Source organism: Melospiza georgiana, chromosome 27 (genome assembly GCF_028018845.1).
Source record: "Melospiza georgiana isolate bMelGeo1 chromosome 27, bMelGeo1.pri, whole genome shotgun sequence".
NCBI lineage: Eukaryota > Metazoa > Chordata > Aves > Passeriformes > Passerellidae > Melospiza > Melospiza georgiana.
Genome location: NC_080456.1, coordinates 5,090,110 through 5,103,899, shown reverse-complemented (window position 1 = coordinate 5,103,899; position 13,790 = coordinate 5,090,110). Strand labels below are relative to the sequence as shown.

Below are 13,790 nucleotides of genomic sequence, written 5' to 3'. Positions count from 1 at the left end.
ATCCTTCTTTAGAGTTGGTTGCAGTTTTTTTTTTAACCATCTAAATTTAACTTCTTCCCTGCCAGCTGCAACATTTTGAAATTATTATCAATAATGATGCTGTGGTAGGACTGCAGAAAAAGGGAAAAGAGAAACCAGAGGGGGGCTTCTAATTCCAAAATTTTGCATGTGCAGAGAAAATTGCCATCATTTCATTTGGCTGCTGATTTCCTGCAGTACCGAGAAATCTGTTGTTTGTGTGACATGAATAAATCTCGTGTGGCTGTTTTTGATTTCCCTCTATTATCACAACATGGATGCTGACACAGATGAGGTGTGGCTGTGTTCATGGTGCTGGTGCTCAGCCCTTTGATTTCCCTGCTTTCCCCAGGACCATTGTTCCTTGGAAGAGTTTTCGGCAGGCCCTGCACGAGGTGCATCCCATCAGCTCTGGCCTGGAGGCCATGGCCCTCAAATCAACCATTGACCTGACCTGCAATGATTACATCTCAGTGTTTGAGTTTGACATCTTCACACGCCTCTTCCAGGTGGGAACTGAGCTGTGGGAACCACTTCAAGTGTTTCACTCTTCTTTATCCAATATTTTACACTCATTATTTGTGCTGTATGGGATTTGCTCGTCTTGCCCTCCGTCCCTTAAAGAGTATTACTTAAGGCCCCATGTTGCAGTAAATGTGAGTAATATTTCTGGCTGTAGAATAAAAAAATCCCTAAATATACACTGCAACTCCCAGCACATTCAGCATCCTGCCATGAATCAGGATTTCTCTTTCAAAGGTCACTTGGAGACTGGAGCTCTGACACAGCTTCTGCAAGGCAGGAAATGTGAAGCTTAGTTCATCACTCTTCCCTCATCCCTTTCTTTATTGTAAGATTTATTTTCCATGGAGGGGGTTGTTTCCAAGCATGGAAATTTGGGTTTCCTATCTTTTGAACTGCCCCAGCCAGGATGTTGTGAACGTGTCTGTGTGTGTGAGAAATCTCTGTATCACTGAAGGGACATTAACAGTAGGTAAAATTTTTCCCCACAGTCTCTAATAGTGCTAAATTCAAAAACACAGCTTCTGATGGTACAATTGGGTATTTACAAGAACAATCACTTACTTCTTTGGCTCTGCCTTGCCTTTTCCCATGTGATGGGGTGGGTTGTAATTAAGATATGTCTAGATGAAAAATTCCCATGTTTGGTGTTGCAATGTAGCTGATCTCATTCAGCACTTTTTCCAAGTGTTGTACATAAAGAACAAGTCAAGAACTGCTGCAAATTCCAGAGGTTGCAGAGTTCTTAGGGAGTGCTGATACCTTCCTGTAGACAAATTTAAAAACTTGGAAAAACCAGGTGAGATTTACACAGCCAAGCCTTTCTCAGGATTAGAGATTTCAGGTGGTTGTTGTCACTTTTGGGGCATCATTTTAAGCAATATTTGAGATGTGTGTGCTGGTTTCTTCATTCAGATCTGAGACCAGCCACAGTCCTTGCCACACCCTGGTGAGGTTGGGGTGGTGAGGAACAGTCACAAGTTACAGACAGCGAAACTGAGACACAGAGGGGAGGTCACTGTCCCCAGGCCATGCAGGAAGTCGGTGTTGGAGAGGGAGCAGTCATGGTTCCTGGGCTCTGCATAATCTCATTAAACTCCTGCCTTTATCCCTGTCTGGGGAATGACTCATTCTCTCTGCAGAAGCAGCACAATTGATGGCTATTCTTAAGCTCTGACCTCAGTGACTTCTCCTTTTATATTTATTAAAGGAGTTTTGATTAAGGTCTGTCTTAGGTGATAATTTTATCCCCAACAAGCAACAAATTCAAATGCCAAGTTGTGCACAGGAATAAATGTTTTGGTTTCTGTGCTGGATTTGTGGTGGAGCAGAACCATGTTTCTCTAACTGCAGAACCCTTTGATTCAGGAATATTAACCCTTTCCAGAAGTGTGTGGTTAATTGGTTTCTTTGGTGCTTCCCCAGCCCTGGTCATCTTTGCTGAGGAACTGGAACAGCCTGGCAGTGACTCACCCTGGCTATATGGCATTCCTCACCTATGACGAGGTGAAGGCCAGACTGCAGAAATTCATTCACAAACCTGGCAGGTGAGAGAGGGCTCAGCCAGCAGGGAGGGTCTGCCTGCCACCACTGATGGCAGCAGGGCTGACAGATTCTCTGTGCTCCTTTCTGCAGCCTGTGTGGTCACTTCTGGGCTGCTTTGAAACATGGAAACCTCCTATAGTCTGTTTGCTTGTTGGCTTTTTCAAAGTTGATTTGAAACAAATGGTTTTGAGGATGTTAACTTCTCTTGCTTTGGATTCTGGGTTTAATTTCACCTGGAGGCCAGTTGGATTCTTTTCTCATTTTGTATCATATTGCAAAGTTCCCCTTTGAACTGCCTGGGCCTCACTTGAGGAAAGCTGCTACAAATCATCAAGTTATTCCTACTAATTTTATTTGCTGTCTTGATATGGCCAGACAAAGGCTGCCTACTTGTCATTGAATGTTTTCAGTCAGTTCCAAGCTGAGCTTTCTTTTCCTTTGTGTGTTTTTAGTTACATTTTCCGACTGAGCTGTACCCGCCTGGGTCAGTGGGCCATCGGCTACGTCACTGCAGATGGGAACATTCTCCAGACAATCCCCCACAACAAACCTCTTTTCCAAGCACTCATTGATGGCTTCAGGGAAGGCTTGTAAGTAACTTCATAAAAATTAGGACAACAAAGCAGTTAAAAGTTGAATAACACCATTGCTGTCAGTGGAATCAGTCATTGCTGAACTATTTTGGCACTCAGGAATTACTGACAGCTGTCTTTGCACTGCGGAGCTGTGCAGGAGCAGATGATAAATGTGCACCAGTGTTTCCCTTCTCATAAATCCCTCCTTTTTTTGGTCAAACCCTTAATTTGAACCAATACTTTTAAGAATAACATGTTTAATTTTGGTCCAATCATAAAATTCCTCCAAAACTTTAGAATTCAGAATACCTTGACTTCCCACCCCTTGCTTCTCACCTTCATTCTTTCTTCCCTTCTCACCTCTAAAAGAAACCTTAGATCTGTGGGTGTGTACATGTGTGTACAGGCATTTAGAGATATTTTTTCTCCCAACTTCTTCCAGTTATTTATTTCCTGATGGCCGGAATCAGAATCCTGACTTGACTGGCTTGTGTGAGCCCACACCTCAGGACCACATTAAAGTTACACAGGTCAGTAAAATATTCTATAAAATATTCCATTCCATGCAACTCTCAGCCTTTCTCCCTGATTTCCACCCTCCTTAGCTATTCACCCAGTTCTGTCAGACTTGTTTTTAGTGCTGCAGTATTTTACAAAATTCAGAAATCTCTGTGTGATAGGGATGGGCAGATGAGATTGCAAAAACAGATTTTAAGCATTTATTTTTAGAATGTTCTGCCAACATTGATGCTTTTGTGCCATTCAACATCAACATGTCTTGAGCCCTGCTTTTCTTGGGATGCTTAAATGAAAATTATTGGATAATTTGAATTCCACTTTTTTCAGGACTTGATAGATGTATCTAGCATGTAAAATGATGCTGAAATCTTTGCATTTATGCTGTGATTTATGCTGGCTTTCCCTCAGGAACAATATGAGCTGTACTGTGAGATGGGCTCCACGTTCCAGCTGTGTAAAATCTGTGCTGAGAACGACAAGGACGTGAAGATTGAACCTTGTGGGCACCTGATGTGCACCTCGTGTCTCACAGCCTGGCAGGTGAGCCTTGGCCTCTTTATCTGTTCTTCTTTATCTCTCTGAGGGCAGCTGCTTGATCTTTTACAGGTATTCTTGTACAGATATCTTACAGAGTCTTATACAGAGTATCTTTTACAGATATTCTCTTCTCAGAACTGTTCAGGTGTGGAGAGAACATAGCAGAAACATTGTCTCATTATGTCACAGCATCAGAAGCTGTTTAGATGCCTCATCTCTTGATATGGAATAAGAAAAAACTGTGAATGCTTCCTAAAGTGCTGTTTTTCTACTTCAAGGAGAAAATATTCCATATTTCTAACCCAGTTTGCCTTTGTGTTCCTCTCAGCTGCAAGCTCCCTGCCAAAAAGCAGGTTACAAGCTGCTTGTTTGTGGAGCAGGTGATAATTGTGCCCCCCAGAGGCTGCTGTGACAGATCTCTCGTGTCCCCTGCAGGAATCTGAGGGCCAGGGCTGTCCCTTCTGTCGCTGTGAGATCAAAGGCACAGAGCCCATCGTGGTGGATCCCTTTGATCCCAGAGGAGGAGGAGGATTGTCCAGGCAAGGGGCAGAAGGAACCCCCTCTCCCAATTATGATGATGATGATGATGACAAAGCTGATGATTCCCTCTTCATGATGAAAGAACTCGCTGGTACCAAAGTAAGCTCATCAATGATAAATGATAAATGTGGTAATGCCTTTTCTGCAGCAGTTTTCTCTCGGTGATTTGTGCCTGTGAGGTTTGTCAGACTGTGTAGCAGCAAACATCCTGCTCCCTATGGAAAACAGGGGTTTAGCTCCAGCTTTGTGAGCTCATTTCACACTGCCACTTTGGGATCACACTTTGAAGCCTTTGATATTTGTGTGTTGTCTTGGAGGAATACCTAGAGGGGTGCAAAAGCTGGACTGACCTGTTGGAAGGGAAGGTCTGGGTTTGGAACACTCCTCTGTGTGTTAGATTTTGATTTCCTAGCCAGAATTCACCCAGATCAGCAGAAACTCATCCATTTTTCCCCAGTGATGGATACAGCCTTCCCAAGGTCCTGATAAATAACAGGGTGGAGGGCAGGCTGCTCTGCTCAGGAACTCAGTTTGGCTGTCATCTTTTTATATGGTGGCTGATAAATCTGTCCAATAAAGGTGTGATAACTCTGCTTCCCTCCAGGAGCTGTGTGCAGGCATTCTTTGTGGATCCCTGCATGGCTTTTTCATTCCATTTTCATTTCTCATTTCAAAATCTCATTGCTGCTTTTGCATTTTTTTTTTTTTACTGCATAGGGAAGTGGGTTTGAATTTGGTTAATTTTTAATAGCTGAATCAACTAAAATAAGCTGCATTTCCTAGTCAGAAAAAAATCTTCACCTCTGGTTTACCCGGACTCTTTTTTCCCTTTATCTTTCATTCTGTGAAATAATGTAATAATCAGTAAACACTATTCCTGGAGGGCTTTTTTTACATATTTTGGGGAATCAAAGCAATTTTCTTGGTGTGACATCCTGTCAGTGTTGGAATTTTGTTGATTTTAGTGAGCTCAAACATATGTGAAGCTTTTCAAAATTCAACAGCACTAACTTTGATTGTAAAAAAAAGAGAAGATAAAGAGAATAACAGGCACTGTGCTGCTTTGTTAAGTGGAAAACCAGCTTTCCAGAGACAAAAATGGAGTTTTGGTTTGGTGCACACCAGTGCTCTGTAGTGAAAGCAGTTTGCACAGGGACAGGAGCTTTGCAGCAGATCGTGCCCTCTGGTGTTGAAAAGCAGCTTGTCCTTGCTCAGAGGCCACTGAGGCAGCTTTGTTACTCCATGAGAGCAGCTTGATTTGTGTTTCTAAGTTATATTTTTGTTACTCCATCAGGACACCTTAATTTGTGTTTCTAAGCTGTATTTTTGTTACTCCATCAGGACGCCTTGGCTTGTGTTTCTAAGTTGAATTTTTATTATTCCATGAGAGCAGTTTGGTTTGTGTTTCTAAGTTGCATTTTTGTTACTCCCTGAGAGCAGCTTGATTTGGGTTTCTAAGTTGCATTTTTGTTACTCCACCAGACAGCTTGGTTTGTGTTTCTAAGTTGCATTTTCATCGCTCCATCAAGACACCTTGGGTTGTGTTTCTAAGTTGCATTTTTGTTTTTTGTTTCTAAGTTGCTTTTTGTCCATCAGGACACCTTGGTTTGTGTTTCTGAGTTGCATTTTTGTTACTCCATCAGGACACCTTGGTTTGTGTTTCTAAGTTGCATTTTTGTTACTCCATGAGAGCAGCTTGGTTTGTGTTTCTAAGTTGCATTTTCATTACTCCATCAGGATACTTTGCTTTGTTTCTAAGTTGCATTTCCATTACTCCATCAGGACACTTTGCTTTGTTTCTAAGCGTGCATTTCAGCGGTGTCTCACTGCTGCGCTTGCATTGCTCCATTCCTGGAGCACAGCTGTTGCTCACAGAATTATTTGTAGCTGGAGGGGCTCTCCAGAGGACAGGAATTCCTGTGCTGAGCCCTGAGCTGATGTCCCTTCTCTCTCTCCCAGGTGGAACGCCCTCCCTCTCCGTTCTCAGTGGCTCCTCAGGCCGCCCTGCCCCCTGTGCCGCCCCGGCTGGACCTGCTGCAGCAGAGAGTGGCCAACCCCCCCGGAGCCTCCAGCCCTGGCACCACTTCCAAGGTCAGACCCAGCTCTTTCTGTCCCCTTCAGTGGGATTTGAGTGGGGCAGAACAATCTGGGGACACCAACATGTTCTCTCTGACATCTTTCCTCTTTTTCTGTCCAGCATCCTGAACTACCAAATTATTATTACTGCTATCACATTCTCTGTTTTCCTCCTCAATCCCTGCACCCTTTGCATTTTCCTCATATTTTGTTCTAGCTGATACAGGAGGTATCATATTTCTCTCCCCCAGCTTTTCTGCACTCATTTCTCCATCAAGCATTTTTTTACATAGAAAATGAAGGAAGGAATTCAATGTATGTGACTGGGAGAAATGAGCTGGCTCTCTGATTGATCAGCAGAAGGCAGGAGGGTGATCTTGGTGGCATTAAGTTAATGGTTCTTCATCTGGTTCAGATGAAATAATGAAATTAGGAAAGTTCAGGCAGAAGAAAGTTCCTATTTCTGTGAATACTTATCACTGACTGATGAATGTTAACTTGTACAAATAACCCACAATTGAATCATTTTTAAAAATAATGGGGAAGCTCTGTTTGGATTCCAATCCAAGGCTGCTTTAAGCTCATGTTCTCCCTCAAGAAGAGGGAAATACTCATCACTGACCAATGAATGTTAACTTGTACAAATAACCCACAATTGAATCATTTTTTAAAATAATGGGGAGGCTCCATTTGGATTCCAATCCAGGGCTGCTGTAAGCTCATGCTTTCCCTCAAGAAGAAGAATCTGGGTGTTGCTATAGGACATGAAAGAACACAAGCACACATGGCTGTTCTCAAGGTGAAGAAAAAAGGGAAGTTTATTTTTTGACTCCAACATTTATAGTTTTCTAAGAGTGACAGTAGATTGGAGGGTGACGGTGCCATCTCTCCAAAGACACTGGACAAACCAACAGTCTATCAGCTTTCTCTTCTTTCATAAAGGAATGCAAAACAATGAGTTATTTACAAAAAGTGTGTGAGAAAGTTTGCTACAAGAATGTCAACATCAGAAAGCTTAGAAAATCTTAAAAAAGCAGGATGACAATCCAGGGTGTTCAGAGCCTGGCTGGAGTGCACGTAGTTCCTGTGTTATCTCCTCAAGCCTGTGCAGAAGGTGCAGAGATATCTCCACATTCTTGGCGATGATGTACTAATATCAACAGATAAAACTCTCCCTCCTGTTTATCTCTTCTGCTTGGGCTGCCTGTGCTAAGCACTATTTCTCTCCCTCCTCCTCCCAGGCTGCTCCAGGCGCTCTGCACAAGGACAAACCTCTGCCAATCCCCCCCACGCTCCGGGACCTGCCCCCGCCGCCACCCCCGGACCGCCCGCACCCGCTGGGCCCCGAGAGCCGCCCGCAGCGCCGGCCCCTGCCCTGCACCCCCGGCGACAGGGACAAGCCACCCCCGCTGCCCTCCAACCGCCAGGGCGAGCCCTGGCCAGGCAGGCCCATGCCCAAAGCCCCGGCAGAGCCCTGGGCCGGCAGGGAGCTGTCCAACCGGCACTCGCTGCCCTTCTCGCTGCCCTCGCAGCTGGAATCCAGAGCGCTGGGCAGCACGCTCAGCCTGGACAGCCCCGCGGTGAGTGACCCTGGGGGGAACCCGGGACATGTAACAGGCACCTTCTTGTCATGCTGAGGAGTGGGGTTTTGTCATGGGAGAGATGGAAAGAAATTGGTGTGTTCCAGGCAAGGGAGATGCTTTCGTTCCTTTTGGGAACAAGGTTGAAATCCCCATTGCCTGATTGTGCTATTCACGTGTTCTCTGAACGTGCTCTCAGCAGCACGCTCAGCCTGGACAGCCCCGCGGTGAGTGACCCTGGGGGGAACCTGGGACATGTAACAGGCACCTTCTTGTCATGCTGAGGAGTGGGGGTTTGTCATGGGAGAGATGGAAGGAAATTGGTGTGTTCCAAGCAAAGGAGATGCTTTCGTTCCTTTTGGGAACAAGGTTGAAATCCCCATTGCCTGATGTCCTCTGAACGTGCTCTCAGCAGCACGCTCAGCCTGGACAGCCCCACAGTGAGTAACTCTGGAGGTGATCTGGGAGAGGAAATCTGGGAGAAAAGGCATCTTCTTGTCATGCTAAGGAGTGGGGTTTTGTCATGGGAAAGATGGATAGAAATTGGTGTGTTCCAGGAAAGGAAGATGCTTTCGTTCCTTTTGGGAACAAGGTTGAAATCCCTGCGGTGAGTAGCTCTGGAGGTGATCTGGGAGAGGTAATGTGGGATAAAAGACACCTTCTTCTCATACTGAGGAGTGGGATTTTGTCATGAGGGAGATGGAAAGAAATTGGTGTGTTCCAAGCAAAGGAGATGCTTTCGTTCCTTTTGGGATCAAAGTTGAAATCCCAATTGCCTGATTGTGGTATTCACATGTTCTCTGAACGTGCTCTCAGCAGCACGCTCAGCCTGGACAGCCCCGCGGTGAGTGACCCTGGGGGGAACCCGGGACATGTAACAGGCACCTTCTTGTCATGCTGAGGAGTGGGGTTTTGTCATGGGAGAGATGGAAGGAAATTGGTGTGTTCCAGCCAAGGGAGATGCTTTCGTTCCTTTTGGGAACAAGGTTGAAATCCCCATTGCCTGATTGTGCTATTCACGTGTCCTCTGAACGTGCTCTCAGCAGCACGCTCAGCCTGGACAGCCCCACGGTGAGTAATCTGGAGGTGATCTGGGATCTGGACCCAGATCTGGAGGTGATCTGGGAGAGGAAATCTGGGAGAAAAGGCATCTTCTTGTCATGCTGATGAGTGGGATTTTGTCATGGGAGAGATGGATAGAAATTGGTGTGTTCCAGGAAAGGAAGATGCTTTCGTTCCTTTTGGGAACAAGGTTGAAATCCCTGCGGTGAGTAGCTCTGGAGGTGATCTGGGAGACGTAATGTGGGATAAAAGGCACCTTCTTCTCATACTGAGGAGTGGGATTTTGTCATGGGGGAGATGGAAAGAAATTGGTGTGTTTCAAGCAAAGGAGATGCTTTCATTCCCTTTGGGATCAAAGTTGAAATCCCAATTGCCTGATTGTGGTATTCACGTGTTCTCTGAACGTGCTCTCAGCAGCACGCTCAGCCTGGACAGCCCCACAGTGAGTGACCCTGCAGGGAACCTGGGGAGGAAATCTGGGAGAAAAGGCACCTTCTTGTCATGCTGAGGAGTGGGGTTTTGTCATGGGGGAGATGGGAAGAAATTGGTGTGTTCCAGCCAAGGGAGATGCTTTTGTTCCTTTTGGGAACAAGGTTGAAATCCCAATTGCCTGATTATTGTTCACCTTCCAGTGCTGAAAAGCTGAGAATGTTTTCTGTTGTTCTCTTGTCACAGACATATTTTATGAAAAATCTTTTTGCTAAGATCTTTTCTCTTGAGAAGCTGAGAGGCCTCAAAAATGAAATGTAAACAATAATTATCTGGTGCTGTGGAATGCAGAGGTATTTCTTTGATTAGTCTCATGTGGTTGTCTTTAATTAATAGCTAATCACAGTCTAGCTGTCTCAGACTCTCTAGTCAGTCACAAGATTTTATTATCATTTTATTCTTTTCTTTGCTAGCTTTCTGATGAAATTTTTTTTCTATTCTTTAGTATAGTTTTAATATATCATTTTTAAATATAATATATATATAATAAAATAATAAATCAACCTTCTGAAACATAGAATCAAGATTCTCATCTCTTCCCTCATCCTGAGACCCCTGCAAACACCACCACATTCTCTGAAAAATTCTGATTTACTCTGCTGGCTTTTCAGCCCTGAGAAAACTACCACATCATCTGTGAGGAGTTTTACTGGATAAAACCTGAGTTCAGTTTGGGTCTGTTCACCTGCAGGACACTGTTAGCAGTGAACTGATTAGTCCAATATTTTGTTGTCTAAAAAAATTACAGGAAGTTTTGTTTTCCTCGATTCCATTTCCTTAATTTTTCCTTCTAATGCTTCCAGCTTTCTTAAATTGAAAGCAAGCACATTTTTAGCCAGATTTTCTAAGAAAATGGCACGTGCACAGTTTTCATCCTGTCTCCAGTTGTGTATGTTTGTCTGCATCCTTTTCCTCTTGGCTCCCATTTCAGCCTGTTTCAGCTGAATTTGCCAAGGCCACTGGAACCTCAAAAAGTGAAATTCTTCCTGCGGGAAAGTCCCTGCAGTGAGGGAAAGCTGTCAGAGAATTCCTGGATTTCTGAGGTGTCAGTAAATTCTGTGGAAGAAATGAGGATGCTCCATTCCCACAGAGGCTGTTGAAGGAGTGGCTTTGCAGCTACACTGGGCCATGAATTGTTTCTGATTTCTGATTCCTGGTTTGGAATTTTGTCTTCCAGAGCTCCACCAGTGGTCCAGCAGCAACCTCAGAGTGTGAGCACCCCAAAATCAAACCCTCCTCATCTGCCAATGCCATCTACTCCTTAGCTGCCAGGTCTGTTGGGATTTTTTATACCTTCCAGGGTGGGAATTGCAGGGTGCTGGTGCCAGGAACAGAACTGGCACAACTCTTCCAGTCTTCATTTTAAACTCTGACAGATTCAAAACGCAATTTAGAGAAAGCAGCTGAAATCAGAGCTGTGGGGAGTGGTGGGAGTTCCCCTGGACTGTGGCAGTTGCCATCAGCTCTTTAATAAATTCACTTTTGAGTGGGGCTTTGTGTGATATAAATGTGCATGATATTGTCACTTACTTTTGCATCATGACCTTGTGCTGGTGTGACCTTGTGGGTTGCATCCTGAAAACCAAATTATTTCTTTAGACAGACTTGCTGTGAGGTGACTGTGGATTTAAAGGGCACCTTGGTATTAATTAGATTTGGTGTAAATGTTTTATATCTTGTTTCTCCTGCCTCCAGACCACTGCCTGTACCAAAACTGCCTCCTGGGGAGCAGTCTGAGAGCGATGAGGACACTGAATACATGTCACCATCCTCTCTGCCTGTGGTGCCTCCAGGTCCTGCTGTGCAAAAACCAGAGCTCAAAATGCCTTTGGAAATGACTCAGAGTTTACGGTGAGATTCTGGCTGGTTTTGCACTTCCCCCTCCCAGCTCTGGAGCAGCACATTTGGGACATCAGGGTGGGAATTTTGCTTGCTCAGATTTCTGAATTCCCCCAGTGATATTCACCAGATCTTGACTAAAATAGCAATAAAGGAAATGTGACCACTGCTCTTTGCAGAGTCCTTGCACAGTATTAAAGGACTCAGATATCCCCTTCCTTCCCACTCTCTCTGCCAAGAACCTTTTGGGAGCAGAAATTCAAAACTATTACTAAAATGTAATTTTACTGAAATTCAAAACTCTTACTAAAATGTAATTTTCAGTGGTATCAGTTTCGGTGGTATCATTTTAACTCTTTTAAGCTGAGGTACTCTATTGCAATAAACATTAACAGAGCATTTTCTAGAACAAATATTTCACAGAGCACTGGTGATTTCACCTTGAAACAAGAAGCTGTGCACAAACTCTGTCACAGAGGCAGGGAGGAGGTGGTGGCCACTGTCACCTGTGTGATGGGGAATGTCTTCTCTCCCTCAGAGTTCTGGACTGTGACCAGCAGCCCGAGGGCTCCATGTATGAAGCAATGTACAACATTCACTCCCAAGCAGCATCCTCTGCTTTCGAGGCTGTCAGCACTTCTGGTGAGTGGGTGTGCTAAAGAAGAGCTGAGGAACTGGCCTACAAAGAATTGCTCCCAGTGGAGCAGCATTTTAGGCTGAATTAAAGGAATTACATTTGGTTTTGTTGTTAAAATAGCTGGGATGTATGTGGAGATATGAGTCTGGGCATGCACATTGAATCTATCAAGTATTTTTAACCTAATCACAGAATCATAGAATCACTGAATTGCAGAATCGCAGTCAGAGAGAGACAGAATCACAGAATTACAGAATCACAGAGTCACAGAATCACTGAATTGCAGAATCACAGAGTCATAGAATCACTGAATTGCAGAATCGCAGTCAGAGAGAGACAGAATCACAGAATTACAGAATCACAGAGTCACAGAATCACTGAATTGCAGAATCACAGAGTCACAGAATCACTGAATTACAGAATCACAGGGTCACAGAATCACTGAATTGCAGAATCACAGAGTCACAGAATCACAGAGTCACAGAATCACAGAATGATGAGGTTGGAAGAGACCTCTAAGATCATCGAGTCCAACCCATGCCCTGACACCTCAACCAGACTGTAGGACCAAGTGCCATGTCCAGTCTGTTTGTAAACACATCCAGAGATGGTGTTCTACCACCTCCCTAGGAAGAGCATTCTAGTGCTTTAATTTTTCCATCTGGAAAGAGCTGCCATTAATTGTGAGGTTTTGACAGCAAAACTTTAGTTTGGTATCCTGTCAGTGTTTGGAAAATGGGGGAGTGGAGTCTGCCCTGAGAGACAGCTCAGCCCCAGAGCTCAGGAGGTGCCTCCTCTTGCAGATGAAGGGAGCCTGGCAGCAGCCACTGCCAGCAATGGCCCTGAGGAGTCAGAGAATGAGGAGGATGGCTACGATGTCCCCAAGGCGCCGCTGCCCGTGGCCATCGCTCGCCGCACACTGTCTGATATCTCCAATGCCACTCCTGCCTTCAGCCGAATGTCCTTGGAAAACGACCCTGTCACAGGTCAGAGAGCTCTCCTCCCTCTTCCTGCTGCTGCTGCCTGCCTCTGCATCTTTGAAACTTGTGTTATTCGCTAAAGATTTTGGATGTGAGGTGTAAAATCAGGTTTATGAGGCAGAATTGGTTCTTAGGTATTTTGTTTGATTTATTTAACTTGTGTTGGATTTATAGCTTGGAATGTGCTGCCTTGGTGATTTAATCCCCAAGCTTGCGAATCACACCAAAATCTCAGTTAGGAAAAGGTTTTTTCAGCTTAAAGCATATTCCTAAACCACTGTTTCCTGCAGAGCATAGACTGGTTTTGTACCGTGGTGTACTGGGGTGTGAGACAGGATTTCCCACCCCTGGAAGCGCCCAAGGTCAGGTTGGATTTGGGGTTGGAGCACCCTGAGATAGTGGAAGGTGTCCCTGCCCATGGCAGGGGGTGGAATGACCTTTGAGGTCCCTTCCAACCCAGACCATTCAGGGATTGTGTCCCAAGTGGAAGAAGATGCAGGGCTGGCCTGGCAGGGTTTGTGGCACTGCCAGTGCCTGCAGATGGCACAAGAGTTTTGCACACAGCTCCTGATGCTCTCAGCTCCTCTGAGCAGGGACCAGTGGCTCAGCAAGGTCAGCTTTTTGTCCCTGGGGAATAGAGGACATGGTGTCCTTCTGGCTGCCAGGCACATTCTCTGAGGGAAAAACTAAAGCCTCGTGTCTCCCAGAGCCTTTCTGAATAATGATTGACTTATTCCCTGCTCAGCAGCTCTTAAGGAAGCTCTGAAACTCTTTTTGTTGGGGGTTTTCAGTCTGAATGTGCTGGTGATTTGCCAAGGAGGAGGAATGAGTTTCTTGTTCCTTCTGGAAGCAGAACCTCCTGTACCCAGAG

General features: G+C 45.0%; 1 protein-coding gene across 1 annotated transcript in view; it reads left to right on the top strand.

Annotated features, from left to right (window-relative positions):
* Positions 1-13,790, top strand: part of CBL (Cbl proto-oncogene) — a 37,869-nt gene that overhangs the window by 17,908 nt on the left and 6,171 nt on the right. Inside the window, exons 4-15 of the mRNA XM_058041167.1 lie at positions 371-527; positions 1,966-2,087; positions 2,538-2,675; positions 3,103-3,190; positions 3,588-3,719; positions 4,152-4,355; positions 6,216-6,347; positions 7,574-7,912; positions 10,641-10,735; positions 11,159-11,314; positions 11,841-11,944; positions 12,743-12,925. Of these exons, the coding sequence (XP_057897150.1) occupies positions 371-527; positions 1,966-2,087; positions 2,538-2,675; positions 3,103-3,190; positions 3,588-3,719; positions 4,152-4,355; positions 6,216-6,347; positions 7,574-7,912; positions 10,641-10,735; positions 11,159-11,314; positions 11,841-11,944; positions 12,743-12,925 (1,850 nt within the window). The remainder of the gene's footprint in view (positions 1-370; positions 528-1,965; positions 2,088-2,537; positions 2,676-3,102; positions 3,191-3,587; positions 3,720-4,151; positions 4,356-6,215; positions 6,348-7,573; positions 7,913-10,640; positions 10,736-11,158; positions 11,315-11,840; positions 11,945-12,742; positions 12,926-13,790) is intronic.